At 39.8% G+C, this 16,684-nt stretch overlaps 1 protein-coding gene across 1 annotated transcript in view; it reads right to left on the bottom strand.

The window, feature by feature from the left end:
* NUP210 (nucleoporin 210) overlaps positions 1-16,684 on the bottom strand; it is a 1,597,588-nt gene that overhangs the window by 888,805 nt on the left and 692,099 nt on the right. The window contains 1 exon segment of the mRNA XM_053721041.1: positions 7,835-7,936. Within this exon segment, the coding sequence (XP_053577016.1) occupies positions 7,835-7,936 (102 nt within the window).

The following is a 16,684-nucleotide window of genomic DNA, read 5'->3' as shown; positions in this document are numbered from 1 at the left end:
GTATCCAGTCCACGGATCATCCAATACTTGTGGGATATTCTCATTCCCAACAGGAAGTTGCAAGAGGACACCCAACAGCAGAGCTGTAATATAGCTCCTCCCCTAACTGTCATAGCCAGTCATTCGACCGAAAACAAGCCGAGAAAGGAGGAACCATAGGGTGTAGTGGTTACTGTAGTTTAAATTTAAAAATTACCTGCCTTAAAATGACAGGGCGGGCCGTGGACTGGATACACCACAAGAGAAATAAATTTATCAGGTAAGCATAAATTGTGTTTTCTCTTGTAAGGTGTATCCAGTCCACGGATCATTCATTACTTGTGGGATACCAATACCAAAGCTAAAGTACACGGATGAAGGGAGGGACAAGGCAGGAACTTAAATGGAAGAAACCACTGCCTGTAAAACCTTTCTCCCAAATATAGCCTCCAAAGAAGCAAAAGTATCAAATTTGTAAAATTTTGAAAAAGTATGAAGCGAAGACCAAGTCGCCGCCTTGCAAATCTGTTCAACAGAAGCCTCATTTTTAAAGGCCCAAGTGGAAGCCCGAGCTCTAGTGGAATGAGCTGTAATCCTTTCAGGAGGCTGCTGTCCAGCAGTCTCAAAGGCTAAGCGGATTAAGCTTCTTAGCCAAAAAGAAAAAGAGGTTGCCAAAGCCTTTTGACCTCTCCTCTGTCCAGAGTAGACAACAAACAAAGCAGATGTTTGACGAAAATCTTTAGTAGCTTGTAAGTAAAACTTTAAAGCACGGACCACGTCCAGATTGTGTAACACAAGGATGGAACCACAATCTCTTGATTGATATTCTTGTTAGATACCACCTTAGGTAAGAACCCAAGTTTGGTACGCAGGACTACCTTATCCGTATGAAAAATCAGATAAGGAGAATCACATTGTAAGGCAGATAGCTCAGAGACTCTACGAGCCGAGGAAATAGCTACCAAAAAAAAAAAAAAGAACTTCCCAAGATAAAAGTTTGATATCTATGGAATGAAGAGGTTCAAACGGAACTCCTTGAAGAACCTTAAGAACCAAGTTTAGGATCTATGGTGGAGCAACAGGTTTAAACACAGGCTTGATTCTAACTAAAGCCTGACAAAATGCCTGAACGTCTGGAACATCTGCCAGATGCTAGTGCAAAAGAATAGACAGAGCAAAAATCTGTCCCTTTAAGAAACTAGCTGACAATCCTTTTTCCAAACCTTCTTGGAGAAAAGATAAAATCCTAAGAATCCTGACCTTACTCCATGAGTAACCCTTGGATTCACACCAATAAAGATATCTACGCCATACCTTATGGTAAATTTTCCTGGTGACAGGCTTTCGTGCCTGTATTAAGGTATCAATAACTGACTCGGAGAAGCCACGCTTTGATAAAATCAAGCGTTCAATCTCCAGGCAGTCAGCCTCAGAGAAATTAGATTTGGATGGTTGAAAGGACCCTGAAGTAGAAGGTCCTGTCTCAGAGGCAGAGACCATGGTGGAAAGGATGACATGTCCACTAGATCTGCATACCAGGTCCTGCGTGGCCACGCAGGTGCTATCAGAATCACCAATGCTCTCTCCTGCTTGATCTTGGCAATCAGTCGAGGGAGCAGAGGAAACGGTGGAAACACATAAGTCAGGTTGAAAGACCAGGGCGCTGCTAGAGTATCTATCAGTGTCGCCTTGGGATCCCTGGACCTGGATCTGTAACACGGAAGCTTGGCGTTCTGGCAAGACGCCATGAGATCCAGTTCTGGTTTGCCCCAACGGTGAATCAGTTGTGCAAATACCTACGGATGGAGTTCCCACTCTCCCGGATGAAAAGTCTGACGACTTAGAAAATCCGCCTCCCAGTGCTCTACACCTGGGATATGGATAGGTGATAGGTGGCAAGAGTGAATCTCTGCCCAGTGAATTGTTTTTTAAACTACTAACATCTCTAGGGAACTTCTTGTTCCCCCTCGATGGTTGATGTAAGCTACAGTCGTGATGTTGACCGACTGAAATCTGATGTACCTCAGAGTTGCTAACTGAGGCCAAACCTGAAGAGCCTTGAATATCGCTCTTAGTTCCAGAATATTTATTGGAAGGAGAGACTCCTCCTGAGTCCACGATCCCTGAGCCTTCAGGGAGTTCCAGACTGCACCCCAACCTAGAAGGCTGGCATCTGTTGTTACAATAGTCCAATCTGGCCTGCGAAGTTCATACCTTTGGACAGATGGACCCGAGATAGCCACCAGGGAAGAGGATCCCTGGTCTCTTGGTCCAGATACAGTTGAGGGGCCAAATCTGTGTAATCCCCGCTCCACTGACTGAGCCTGCATAGTGTAAGCGTGCAAACGGCACTATGTCCATTGCCGCTACCATTAAGCCACCAAAGGGCGCGGAATGGAATGAAGAACCCGACAGGAATTTAGAAGCTTTGATAACCTGGACTCCGTCAAGGTAAATTTTCATTTCTACAGAATCTATCAGAGTCCCTAGAAAGGAAACTCTTGTGAGTGGGGATAGAGAACACTTTTCCTCGTTCACTTTCCACCCATGCGACCTCAGAAATGCCAGTACTACGTCCATATGAGACTTGGCAATTTGGAAGTTTGACGCCTGTATAAGGATGTCATCTAAATAAGGGGCTACTGCTATGCCCCGCGGCCTTAGGACCGCCAAAAGCGACCCTAGAACCTTTGTAAAGATTCTTGGGGCTGTAGCTAATCCAAAGGGAAGAGCTACAACTGGTAATGCCTGTCTTGAAAGGCAAACCTGAGAAACCGATGATGATCTTTGTGTATCGGAATGTGAAGATAAGCATCCTTTAGATCCACTGTAGTCATATATTGACCCTCCTGGATCAGTGGTAGGATGGTACGAATAGTTTCCATCTTGAACGACAGAACTTTGAGGAATTTGTTTAAGATCTTTAGATCCAAAATCGGTCTGAAGGTTCCCTCTTTTTTGGGAACCACAAACAGATTTGAGTAAAAACCCTGTTCCTGTTCCTCCTTTGGAACTGGATGGATCACTCCCATAACTAGGAGGTCTCGTACACAGTGTAAGATTGCCTCTCTCTTTATCTGGTTTGCAGATAATTGTGAAAGGTGAAATCTCCCTTTTGGGGGGGAAGCTTTGAAGTCCAGAAGATATCCATGGGATATAATTTCCAACGCCCAGGGATCCTGAACATCTCTTGCCCACGCCTGGGCGAAGAGTGAAAGTCTGCCCCCTACTAGATCCGTTACCGGATAGGGGGTCGTTCCTTCATGCTGTCTTAGAGGCAGCAGCAGGCTTTTTGACCTGCTTACCTTTTTTCCAGGTCTGGTTTGGTCTCCAGACCGTCTTGGATTGAGCAAAAGTTCCATCTTGTTTATTATTAGAGGAAGTTGATGCCACACCTGCCTTGAAGTTTCGAAAGGCACAAAAATTATACTGTTTGGCCCTAGATTTGGACCTGTCCTGAGGAAGGGCACAACCTTTTCCTCCCGTGATATCAGCAATAATCTCCTTCAAACCAGGCCCGAATAGGGTCTGCCCCTTGAAGGGAATGTTAAGTAGCTTAGATTTTAAAGTCACGTCAGCTGACCATGATTTAAGCCATAGCGCTCTGCGCGCCTGTATAGCAAAACCAGAATTCTTAGCCATTAGTTTATTCAAATGAACAATGGCATCAGATATAAAATAATTGGTTAGCTTAAGTGCTTTAAGTTTGCCAAGTATGTCATCCAAAGGAGTTGCTACCTGTAAAGCCTCTTCCAGAGACTCAAACCAGTACACCGCAGCAGCAGTGACAGGGGCAATGCATGCAATGGGCTGTAGGATAAAACCTTGTTGAATAAATATTTTCTTAAGGTAACCTTCTAATTTTTTATCCATTGGATCTAAAAAAGCACAACTGTCCTCGACAGGGATAGTAGTACGCTTTGCTAGAGTAGAAACTGCTCCCTCCACCTTACGGACTGTCTGCCATAAGTCCCGTGTGGTGGCGTCTATTGGAAAACATTTTTCTAAAAATAGGAGGGGAAGAGAACGGCACACCTGGTCTATCCCATTCCTTATTAATAATTTCTGTAAACCTTTTAGGTATTGGAAAAACATCAGTACACACCGGCACTGCAAAGCATTTATCCAGTCTACACAATTTCTCTGGCACTGCAATGGTATCACAGTCATTCAGAGCAGCTAAAACCTCCCTAAGCAACACGCGGAGATGTTTAAGCTTAAATTTAAATGTAGAAATATAAGAATCATGTATCTTTCCTGAGTCATTAACATCACCCACTGACTGAAGCTCTCCTTCCTCAGCTTCTGCATATTGTGAGGCAGTATCAGACATGTTTCTTAAAGCGTCAGTATGCTCTGCATTTTGTCTCACCCCAGAGCTATCTTGCTAACCTCTAAGTTCAGGTAGTCTGGCTAATACCGCTGACAGTGTATTATCCATGACTGCCGCCATGTCTTGTAAAGTAAACGATATGGGCGCCCTAGATGTACTTGGCGCCATTTGAGCGGGAGTCCCTTGGGCGGGAGTCAAAGGGTGTGACACGTGGGGAGAGTTAGTCGGCATAACTTTCCCCTCGTCAGATTCCTCTGGTGATAATTTTTTAAAAAAAGAATATGATCTTTATTACATACAATGAAATCAGTACATTTGGTACACATTCTAAGAGGGGGTTCCACCATGGCTTTTAAACATAATGAACAAGGAGTTTCTTTAATGTCAGACATATTTATACAGACTAGCAATGAGACTAGCAAGCTTGGAAAACACTTTAAATCAAGTTAACAAGCAAATATAAAAAACGGTACTGTGCCTTTAAGAGAAACAAATTTTGTCAGAATTTGAAAAACAGTGAAAAAATGCAGTAAATCAAACAAAATTTTTACAGTGTATGTAATAGGCTAGCAGAGCATTGCATCCACTTGCAAATGGATGATTAACCCCTTATTTCAAAAAACGGATCAAAAAAACGAAATAGACTTTTTTAACAGTCACAACCAACTGCCACAGCGAGCTGTGGTCCTACCTTCCCCAATAAACGACTTTGGAAAGCCTTTGAGCCCTTTAGAGATGTCCTATAGCATACAGGGGACTCCTGAGGGAAGCTGGATGTCACAGTTTGTAATTTTAACTGCACCAACTGTAACTTTTATACTATAACATTGGAAAGCCTCAGTAAACTGTTTCTAGTCAAAATTTAAGCCAGCCATGTGGAAAAAAACTAGGCCCCAATAAAGTTTTATCACCAAAGCATATATAAAAACTATTAAACATGCCAGCAAACGTTTTATATTGCAATATCATAAGGGTATTACCCCTGGGAGTAAGCATGATACCAGTCGTTATTAAATCACTGTATTCAGGCTTAACTTACATTAATCCGGTATCAGCAGCATTTTCTACAGGGAGTGCAGAATTATTAGGCAAATTAGTATTTTGACCACATCATCCTCTTTATGCATGTTGTCTTACTCCAAGCTGTATAGGCTCGAAAGCCTACTACCAATTAAGCATATTAGGTGATGTGCATCTCTGTAATGAGAAGGGGTGTGGTCTAATGACATCAACACCCTATATCAGGTGTGCATAATTATTAGGCAACTTCCTTTCCTTTGGCAAAATGGGTCAAAAGAAGGACTTGACAGGCTCAGAAAAGTCAAAAATAGTGAGATATCTTGCAGAGGGATGCAGCACTCTTAAAATTGCAAAGCTTCTGAAGCGTGATCATTGAACAATCAAGCGTTTCATTCAAAATAGTCAACAGGGTCGCAAGAAGCGTGTGGAAAAACCAAGGCGCAAAATAACTGCCCATGAACTGAGAAAAGTCAAGCGTGCAGCTGCCAAGATGCCACTTGCCACCAGTTTGGCCATATTTCAGAGCTGCAACATCACTGGAATGCCCAAAAGCACAAGGTGTGCAATACTCAGAGACATGGCCAAGGTAAGAAAGGCTGAAAGACGACCACCACTGAACAAGACACACAAGCTGAAATGTCAAGACTGGGCCAAGAAAAATCTCAAGACTGATTTTTCTAAGGTTTTATGGACTGATGAAATCAGAGTGAGTCTTGATGGGCCAGATGGATGGGCCCGTGGCTGGATTGGTAAAGGGCAGAGAGCTCCAGTCTGACTCAGACGCCAGCAAGGTGGAGGTGGAGTACTGGTTTGGGCTGGTATCATCAAAGATGAGCTTGTGGGGCCTTTTCGGGTTGAGGATGGAGTCAAGCTCAACTCCCAGTCCTACTGCCAGTTTCTGGAAGACACCTTCTTCAAGCAGTGGTACAGGAAGAAGTCTGCATCCTTCAAGAAAAACATGATTTTCATGCAGGACAATGCTCCATCACACGCGTCCAAGTACTCCACAGCGTGGCTGGCAAGAAAGGGTATAAAAGAAGAAAATCTAATGACATGGCCTCCTTGTTCATCTGATCTGAACCCCATTGAGAACCTGTGGTCCATCATCAAATGTGAGATTTACAAGGAGGGAAAACAGTACACCTCTCTGAACAGTGTCTGGGAGGCTGTGGTTGCTGCTGCACGCAATGTTGATGGTGAACAGATCAAAACAGAATCCATAGATGGCAGGCTTTTGAGTGTCCTTGCAAAGAAAGGTGGCTATATTGGTCGCTGATTTGTTTTTGTTTTGTTTTTGAATGTCAGAAATGTATATTTGTGAATGTTGAGATGTTATATTGGTTTCACTGGTAAAAATAAATAATTGAAATGGGTATATATTTGTTTTTTGTTAAGTTGCCTAATAATTATGCACAGTAATAGTCACCTGCACACACAGATATCCCCCTAAAATAGCTAAAACTAAAAACAAACTAAAAACTACTTCCAAAAATATTCAGCTTTGATATTAATGAGTTTTTTGGGTTCATTGAGAACATGGTTGTTGTTCAATAATAAAATTAATCCTCAAAAATACAACTTGCCTAATAATTCTGCACTCCCTGTAGTGTTTTCCATCTCTAGAAAAAATTATAACTGCACATACCTGATAGCAGAATAAACTGCACGCCATTCTCTCGCTGAAGTTACCTCATCTGTGTAATTCCCTCAGACATATGTGAGAACAGCAATGGATCTTAGTTACAACCTGCTAAGATCATAGAAACCTCAGGCAGATTCTTCTTCTATTTACTGCCTGAGATAAAATAGCACAACTCCGGTACTATTTAAAAATAACAAACTTTTGATTGAAGAAAATAAACTAGCTATATTTAACCACTCTCTCCTACAACGACCTAGCTTGTTGAGAGTTGCAAGAGAATGACTGGCTATGACAGTTAGGGGAGGAGCTATATTACAGCTCTGCTGTTGGGTGTCCTCTTGCAACTTCCTGTTGGGAATGAGAATATCCCACAAGTAATGGATGATCCGTGGACTGGATACACCTTACAAGAGAAAGATAGGATATAGTGGGTGGAGTTTGTAAGTCCATTAAAACTGGACAACCAGAAGCTGCAGATGGGAAGCGGCCATACCTCTCAACCTGTGACAGTTGGGTGCTATGTTATAGGTATGTTAAATGCCTTTTATTATTGCATATATATGACCTAAGTGGTTTACATTTTGGGGTAAATATTGTCTTTATTAAATTACTGGAATGGGCAACAATGTCTGTAGAAAATAATTTTGTCAATATTTAAAAAAAAAAAAAAAAAAAAAAAAAAAAATCACAACCCCCCCCCAAAAAAAAAAAAAAAACAACTTTGGCCAGAGTGAAAACAAATGGAATATAGAACAGTAGCGCTTGACAAATTACTGCAAATTAAGACTTAAGTCTGTCAGTCCATGAGAAAGTACAGCAAACAAGTAGTAAAAACTATTTTATATTAATAAAGTACTTACAGTGACAATCCCCTTTGTCTCTTGAAATGATGTAGTTACAATATTCGAAATGCTGCTGTTAATAAAGAAGTAACCAGATCCTTCTGAAACCTTGAATTCAGCCTATTAAATTGAAAACATATATTGAGTAGTGAATGAATATTTAAAGCACAGTTTTTCTATTCTTTACACAAGCATAGTAAAGTTGTATACATTACTATTATGAATTTAAATTCTTACAGACTATGATTATTTTTTATTATTTTTTAAAGGCTTTATTGAAATATTATTCAAATACTTACAGAAATAGAAACAAAACATTCATAATTTTACTCCTTTGTTATACATTATTGTCTTTGCTGCTCAACAAGCCCAAAAAAATGAAAAGCACTTATATATTGCTCTTAGGCCAACAATTGTTATTATAATAGACTGAATGAGCTGCAATATATTGACTCATGGAGAATTGTCATTACTACCGTTGCAAGTATTTGATAGAGGAGAGAAGAGAAAGAAAAGAAGAATAAACGGATGAAAAGGATTAGAAAGAACAAGAAAGATAGCACAGGTGCTGGTATAAGGCATAGCAACTGGTGTTTAACATGTGACTTTAGTATTTTCAGGTAGGGTAACATTAATACCAATATTCATTAATTAATTATGTGGTCTTGACTCCCATATGAAGAGGATCTCATGGTAGAGGTCCATTTGGTTCATAGAAAGGTAGTGGTATTTCTCCAACTTTATGTCAAGTGAGAGTTGGTTTAACCACTCACCTACCGTTGGGGCAACCTCCTGTTTTCACTTCCAGGGAATAACTTGCTTAGCACTATTTAGTGCTATGTGTAGAAGTTTAAAACGGGCTTTGGAATGCATTTTAGGGGTATCATGAAACAATAGAACTAATGGGTCTAGGGGAATATTACTACCCAAGATTTTTCTAATTTCTATTGTTATTGAATTCCAGAATGGTTGAATGCTAGGATAGGACCACCATATGTGATACATGGAACCTTCCTGACTACATTTTCTCCAACACCGGTTGAATGTCAGGGGGAATATATATTGGAGACGTTGCAGAGTCAAGTACCACCTCATTAAAAACTTGTACAGTAGTTGACTTCTATTAGTGAAGTGGAATATGAGGATTTAGCTGTGTTTCTCACAGACTATGATTATAAAAAAAAACAAAAAACACACAATCCATTTACAATTAAAGAATCTATCATTTTGGCAAAATTGAACAAAAACAACAAAAATTCTCACACATTGTGGAATCCTGGTTGATTACATTCATAAACAAACACAAATGTGGCCAAAAGTATTGGTACCCTGGCATTTTAATCCCTTGAAAAGTGTTGAAATTAAAATAACATTTGTCATCCATACATTGTAAACAACCACTGGACCATTCCAAATATCTGTGGAAAGAGTTGAAACTCGCAGCTTGGAAAAGGCACCTATCAAGCATGAGAAAACTAGATCTGTTTGCTCAAGCAGAGTGGGACAAAATCCCAGTCAAAAAGGGTAGAAATAGTATTCAGAGCTACATAAATCTCTTGATTGCACTTATTGTCTCCAAAAGCTGTGCAACAAAATATTAGGTTAGGAATAACAATATTTTTGTCTGTCCCATTCTCATTTGTTTTATAGTTTAACCCCTTATGGGCCGGGCACTTCAGACAAAAACTTCCCCAAAAGACCAGAGCATTTTTAGCATTTTTGTCATCACTGCATTTAAACAGAAATAGAGCCTTTTTTATATTTAGCTATCAAAAATATATATATTTTTTAGTAGACAACCCAAAGTATTGATCTAGGCCCATTCTGGTATATTTCATGCCACCATTTCACCGCCAAATGCAATCAAATAAAAATAAATTGTAAAATTTTTAACAATTTTAGGTTTCTCACTGAAATTATTTACATTGGTTGTAAATTCTTCTCTGGGATCCCCTTTGTTCAGAAATAGCAGACATATATGGCTTTGACATTGCTTTTTGGTAATTAGAAGGCTGCTAAATGTGCACCACACTTGTATTATGCCCAGCAGTGAAGGGGTTAATTATGTAGCTTGTAGTTTAGATTTAGTGTAGAGATCAGCCTCCCACCTGACATATCCCACCCCCTGATCCCTCCCTGACCCCTCTCAAACAGTTCTCTTCCCTCCCCCATCCCAATCTTAAGTACTAGCAGAAAGTTTGCCAGTACTAAAATAATATTTTTTTTTTGCAGTGTAGGATCCCCTTTTACTTCCCAACCTCACTGATCCCCCTCAAACAGCTCTCTAACCCTCATCCCTCTACCTGTTTGCTGCCATCTTAGGTACTGGCAGCTGTCTGCCAGTACCCAGTTTAGCTCAATTTATGCATTTTTTTTTTTTTTTTAAAACCATTAACCATTTTTTCTGTAGTGTAGCTGCCTCCCCATCATTACCCAACCCCTTCCCCCTCCCAGATCCCTTTCCCACAATGGATCACACAAAGGAGCCCTCTTATTGCCCTTCCGCTCTCCCCTCTCCAGCGATGGGCCGCCCACCCGCTTCCCTCCTTACACTCCCACCTACCAACGATCGGCACCACCGCTGTCCGATGCAAATTTATTTCTGCAGTGCCCGACCCGTGGAGCATGCAGAAATAGTGCGATTTCGCTATTTTGAGCAAGATTGCGGCAGAGAGAAGCCAAGGACTGTCCGTACAGGGTAGGACACTGGTCGTTAAGGGGTAAAAGTAAAATGTGAAGTTATAAATCAAAAGTGAAGTTCATGTTCTATTGCATTTCAATACTTTCAGCCACAACTGTATGTTTTAAATGTTTTAAAACAAAGCTCAAGAAGAAAACAAAAAACATAATTTATGTAAGAACTTACCTGATAAATTCATTTCTTTCATATTGGCAAGAGTCCATGAGCTAGTGACGTATGGGATATACATTCCTACCAGGAGGGGCAAAGTTTCCCAAACCTCAAAATGCCTATAAATACACCCCCACCACACCCACAATTCAGTTTAACGAATAGCCAAGAAGTGGGGTAATAAGAAAGGAGCGAAAGCATCAACAAGGAATTGAATAATTGTGCTTTATACAAAAAAATCATAACCACCACAAGAAGGGTGGGCCTCATGGACTCTTGCCAATATGAAATAAATTAATTTATCAGGTAAGTTCTTACATAAATTATGTTTTCTTTCATGCAATTGGCAAGAGTCCATGAGCTAGTGACGTATGGGATAGCAAATACCCAAGATGTGGAACTCCACGCAAGAGTCACTAGAGAGGGAGGGATAAAAATAAAGACAGCAAATTCCACTGAAAAAAGAATCCACAACTCAAATCAAAAAGTTTTTATCTTTGTAATGAAAAAAACTGAAATTATAAGCAGAACAATCAAACTGAAACAGCTGCCTGAAGAACTTTTCTACCAAAAACTCAGAAAAAGAAAAAACATCAAAATGGTAGAATTTTGTAAAAGTATGCAAAGAAGACCAAGTTGCTGCTTTGCAAATCTGATCAACAGAAGCTTCATTCTTAAAAGCCCAGGACGTAGAAACTGACCTAGTAGAATGAGCCGTAATCCTCTGAGGCGGGGATTTACCCAACTCCAAATAAGCATGATTAATCAAAAGCTTTAACCAAGACGCCAAAGAAATGGCCGAAGTCTTCTGACATTTCCTAGAACCAGAAAAGATAACAAATAGACTAGAAGTCTTTCTGAAATCTTTAGTAGCTTCAACATAATATTTCAAAGCTCTAACCACGTCCAAAGAATGTAAAGATCTTTCCAAAGAATTCTTAGGATTAGGACACAACGAAGGGACAACAATTTCTCTACTAATGTTGTTGGAATTCACAACTTTAGGTAAAAATTTAAAAGAAGTCCGCAAAACCGCCTTATCCTGATGAAAAATCAGAAAAGGAGACTCACAAGAAAGAGCAGATAATTCAGAAACTCTTCTGGCAGAAGAGATGGCCAAAAGAAACAATACTTTCCAAGAAAGTAATTTAATGTCCAGAGAATGCATAGGCTCAAACGGAGGAGCCTGTACAGCCCTCAAAACCAAATTAAGACTCCAAGGAGGAGAAATTGGCTTAATGACAGGCTTGATACGAACCAAAGCCTGTACAAAACAATGAATGTCAGGAAGATTAGCAATTTTTCTGTGAAACAGAACAGAAAGAGCAGAGATTTGTCCTTTCAAGGAACTTGCAGACAAACCCTTATCCAAACCATCCTGAAGAAACTGTAAAATTCTAGGAATTCTAAAAGAATGCCAAGAAAATTTATGAGAAGAACACCATGAAATGTAAGTCTTCCAAACTCGGTAATAAATCTTTCTAGAAACAGATTTGCGAGCCTGCAACATAGTATTAATAACTGAGTCAGAGAAACCTCTATGACTAAGCACTAAACGTTCAATCTCCATACCTTCAAATTTAATGATTTGAGATCCTGATGGAAAAATGGACCTTGAGATAGAAGGTCTGGCCTTAACGGAAGTGGCCAAGGTTGGCAACTGGACATCCGAACAAGATCTGCATACCAAAATCTGTGTGGCCATGCTGGAGCCACCAGCAGTACAAATGAACGCTCCATTTTGATTTTGGAAATCACTCTTGGAAGAAGAACTAGAGGCGGAAAGAGATAAGCAGGTTGATAATTCCAAGGAAGTGACAACGCATCCACTACTTCCGCCTGAGGATCCCTGGACCTGGACAGATACCTGGGAAGTTTCCTGTTTAGATGAGAAGCCATCAGATCTATTTCTGGAAGCCCCCACATCTGAACAATCTGAAGAAACACATCTGGGTGAAGAGACCATTCTCCCGGATGTAAAGTCTAGCGACTGAGATAATCCGCTTCCCAATTGTCTATACCTGGGATATGGACCTCAGAGATTAGACAAGAGCTGGATTCCGCCCATGCAAGTATCTGAGATACTTCTTTCATAGCATGAGGACTGTGAGTCCCACCTTGATGATTGACATACGCCAAAGTTGTGACATTGTCTGTCTGAAAACAAATAAACGGTTCTCTCTTCAGAAGAGGCCAAAACTGAAGAGCTCTGAGAATTGCACAGAGTTCCAAAATATTGATTGTTAATCTCGCCTCTTGAGATTTCCAAACCCCCTGCGCTGTCAGAGATCCCCAGACAGCTCCCCAACCTGAAAGATTTGCATCTGTTGAAATCACAGTCCAGGTTGGACAAACAAAAGAGGCCCCCTGAACCAAACGGTGGTGATCTAACCACCAAGTCAGAGATAGTCGAATATTGGGATTTAAGGATATTAATTGTTATATCTTTGTATAATCCCTGCACCATTGGTTCAGCATACAAAACTGAAGAGGTCTCATGTGAAAATGAGCAAAGGGGATCGCGTCTGATGCTGCAGTCATGAGACCTAAAACCTCCATGCACATAGCTACTGAAGGGAATGACTGAGACTGAAGGTTCTGACAGGCTCAAACCAATTTCAGACGTCTTTTGTCTGTTAGAGACAAAGTCCTGGATACTGAATCTATTTGGAATCCTAAAAAGGTTACCTTTGTCTGAGGAATCAAGGAACTTTTTGGTAAATTGATCCTCCAACCATGTCTTTGAAGAAACAATACTAGTTGATTTGTCTGAGATTCTGCAGAATGTAAAGACTGAGCAAGTACCAAGATATCGTCCAAATAAGGAAACACTGCAATACCCTGCTCTCTGATTACAGAGAGAAGGGCACCGAGAACCTTTGAAAAGATCCTTGGAGCTGTTGCTAGGCCAAAAGGAAGAGCAACAAATTGGTAATGCTTGTCTAGAAAAGAGAATCTCAGGAACTGATAATGATCTGGATGAATCGGAATATGAAGATATGCATCCTGTAAGTCTATTGTGGACATATAATGCCCTTGCTGAACAAAAGGCAGAATAGTCCTTATAGTCACCATTTTGAATGTAGGTATTCTTACATAACGATTCAAAATTTTTAGATCCAGAACTGGTCTGAAAGAATTCTCCTTCTTTGGAACAATGAACAGATTTGAATAAAACCCCAGACCCCGTTCCAGATATGGAACTGGCACAATTACCCCGGATAATTCCAGGTCTGAAACACACTTCAGGAAAGCCTGAGCCTTTACTGTGTTCACTGGAATGCGTGAGAGAAAGAAACTTCCCACAGGCGGTCTTACCTTGAAACCTATTTTTTACCCTTGAGAAACAATGTTCTGAATCCAATGATTTTGGATTGAATTGATCCAAACATCTTTGAAAAATTGAAGTCTGCCCCCTACCAGCTGCGCTGGAATGAGGGCCGCACCTTCATGCGAACTTGGGGGCTGGTTTTGATTTTCTAAAAGGCTTGGATTTATTCCAGACTGGAGAAGGCTTCCAATTGGAAACCGTTCCTTTAGGGGAAGGGTCAGGTTTCTGTTCCTTATTCTGACGAAAGGAACGAAAACGGTTTGCAGCCCTAAATTTACCCTTAGATTTTTTATCCTGAGGCAAAAAAGCTCCCTTCCCCCCAGTGACAGTTGAAATTATAGATTACCTTGGAAAGATAGAGATAGTAACGTTGACTTAGAAGTCATATCCGCATTCCAAGATTTAAGCCATAAAGCTCTTCTAGCTAAAATAGCTAAAGACATATACCTGACATCAATTCTAATGATATCAAAAATGGCATCACAAATGAAATTATTAGCATGTTGAATTAGCCTAACAATGCTATATACATTAGGATATGGTACTTGTTGCTCTAAAGTTTCCAACCAAAAAGTTGAAGCCGCAGCAACATCAGCCAAAGAAATAGCAGGCCTAAGAAGATGTCCTGAACATAAATAAGCCTTCCTTAGATAAGATTCAAGCTTCCTATCTAAAGGATCTTTAAAAGAAGTACTATCTGCCGTAGGAATAGTAGTACGTTTAGCAAGAGTAGAGATAGCCCCGTCAACTTTGGGGATCTTTTCCCAAAACTCCAATCTATCAGTTGGCAAAGGGTACAGTCTCTTAAACCTTGAAGAAGGAGTAAATGAAGTACCCAGACTATTCCATTCCCTAGAACTGGAAAAACTTCTGGAATAACTACATGAGGTTTAAAAACCGCATTTAAACGTTTACTGGCTTTAATATCAAGAGGACTAGTTTCCTCCATATCTAATGCAATCAACACCTCTTTTAATAAAGAATGAATATACTCCATTTTAAATAAATATGAAGATTTGTCAGTGTCAATATCTGAGGCAGAATCTTATGAACCAGATAGATCCTCATCAGAGATAGATAAATCAGAATGCTGTCGGTCATTTAAAAATTCATCGAATTATTATGTTATCGGGGATGTAATGGGATAGGGACCTATTTTCACATGTGGTGGGAGTGTCCAAAGATACAACCTACATGGGACAAGCTTTCTCAACTATTTAAGGTGATTCTAGACGACTCCTTTACATTATCAGCCTCACAGGCCTTACTACATATCCCCCAGGAGTCAATGAACTCAATTACTAATAGATGGGTTAATATTATATGTACAGCAACCAGAGTATGTATAGCTAAAAAATGGAAAGTGGGGGCTCCAGAATGGGGTGAGGTAATGATCAAAATTGAAGATGTTTATAATATGCTAGAATCAGCTGCATGGATACAAGGGACATCTGAGAGATTCCAAAACATGTGGATACACTGGATTTTAAATAAACAGAAATATGTAGGTACATACAGATCAACACTAAGTAACCAATAAGGCTTTTTTAGGGCAATTAAATTGGAGAGAATAGGAACTTTCTTAAATATAGATATAGCGTTCTAAAGAAATCTACAACATTGTCACTGCTCGACGGGAAAAGTTTAAAGTTAAAGGTTTTTCTTTGTATACAGTTATGAAGTTTAGGTTTAGGGAAATGGGATAAGAGGGGGAGGGGGTGGAGAGGGAGTTAGGGAAGGGGGGAGAAAAATTTATGAAAATGATATAAACAGGATGCTGAAAACTTTAATTGTTTTAAGAATACTAGGACATTGTAACCCAGCACACTGTTTTATTATGTTGTATTTGATGTGATCCATGACAATAAAAATTATTTCAACTAAAAATTCATCGAATTTATGAGAAGTTTTAAAAGACCTTTTACGTTTATTAGAAGGTAGTATAACAGACAGGGCCTTCTGAATAGAATTAGAAACAAATTCTATCACATTAACAGGAATATCCTGAACATTAGATGTTGAAGGAACAACAACAGGTAATGGACTACTACTAATGGAAATATTGTCTGCTTTAGAAAGTTTATCATGACAACTAACAAACTACAGCCGGAGGAACAGTTACCATAAGTTTACAACAAATGCACTTAGCTTTGGTAGAACTGACATCAGGCAGCAGCATTCCAGAAGTAGATTCTGATACAGGGTCAGATTGGGACATCTTGCAATATGTAACAGAAAAAAGAACATATAAAGCAAAATTCTCAATTTCCTTATATGACAGTTTTAGGAATGGGAAAAAATGCAAACAGAATAAGCCTCTGGAAACCAGAAGCAAAAATACATGAAGACTTAAATAATGTCAAAAGTCTGGCAACAAACACGAGCGTCATAGATGACGCAACTACGTGAACATTTTCGGCGGCAAGTAAGACGTCGGAAATTACGAAAATACGTCAACAAACATAATTCTCGCGCCAAAAAAGTCTCGCGCCAAGAATGACGCAATAAATTATAGCATTTTGCGCACCCGCAAGCCTAACAGTCCGCAATTTAGAAAAAAAATTCAATTTGAAAAATTTCAGGTAAGAAATTTTTTTTTACATTTTTTTTATGTGCATTTCCCAAAATGAAACTGACAGTCTGTAAAAAAAGGAAATATACTGATAAACCTGCATCATGGCAAATA

The sequence above is a fragment of the Bombina bombina genome, chromosome 7 (assembly GCF_027579735.1).
Source record: "Bombina bombina isolate aBomBom1 chromosome 7, aBomBom1.pri, whole genome shotgun sequence".
In the NCBI taxonomy this organism is placed as follows: domain Eukaryota; kingdom Metazoa; phylum Chordata; class Amphibia; order Anura; family Bombinatoridae; genus Bombina; species Bombina bombina.
The sequence above is the reverse complement of the archived record's forward strand: the minus strand, read 5'-3'. Positions and strand labels throughout refer to the sequence as shown.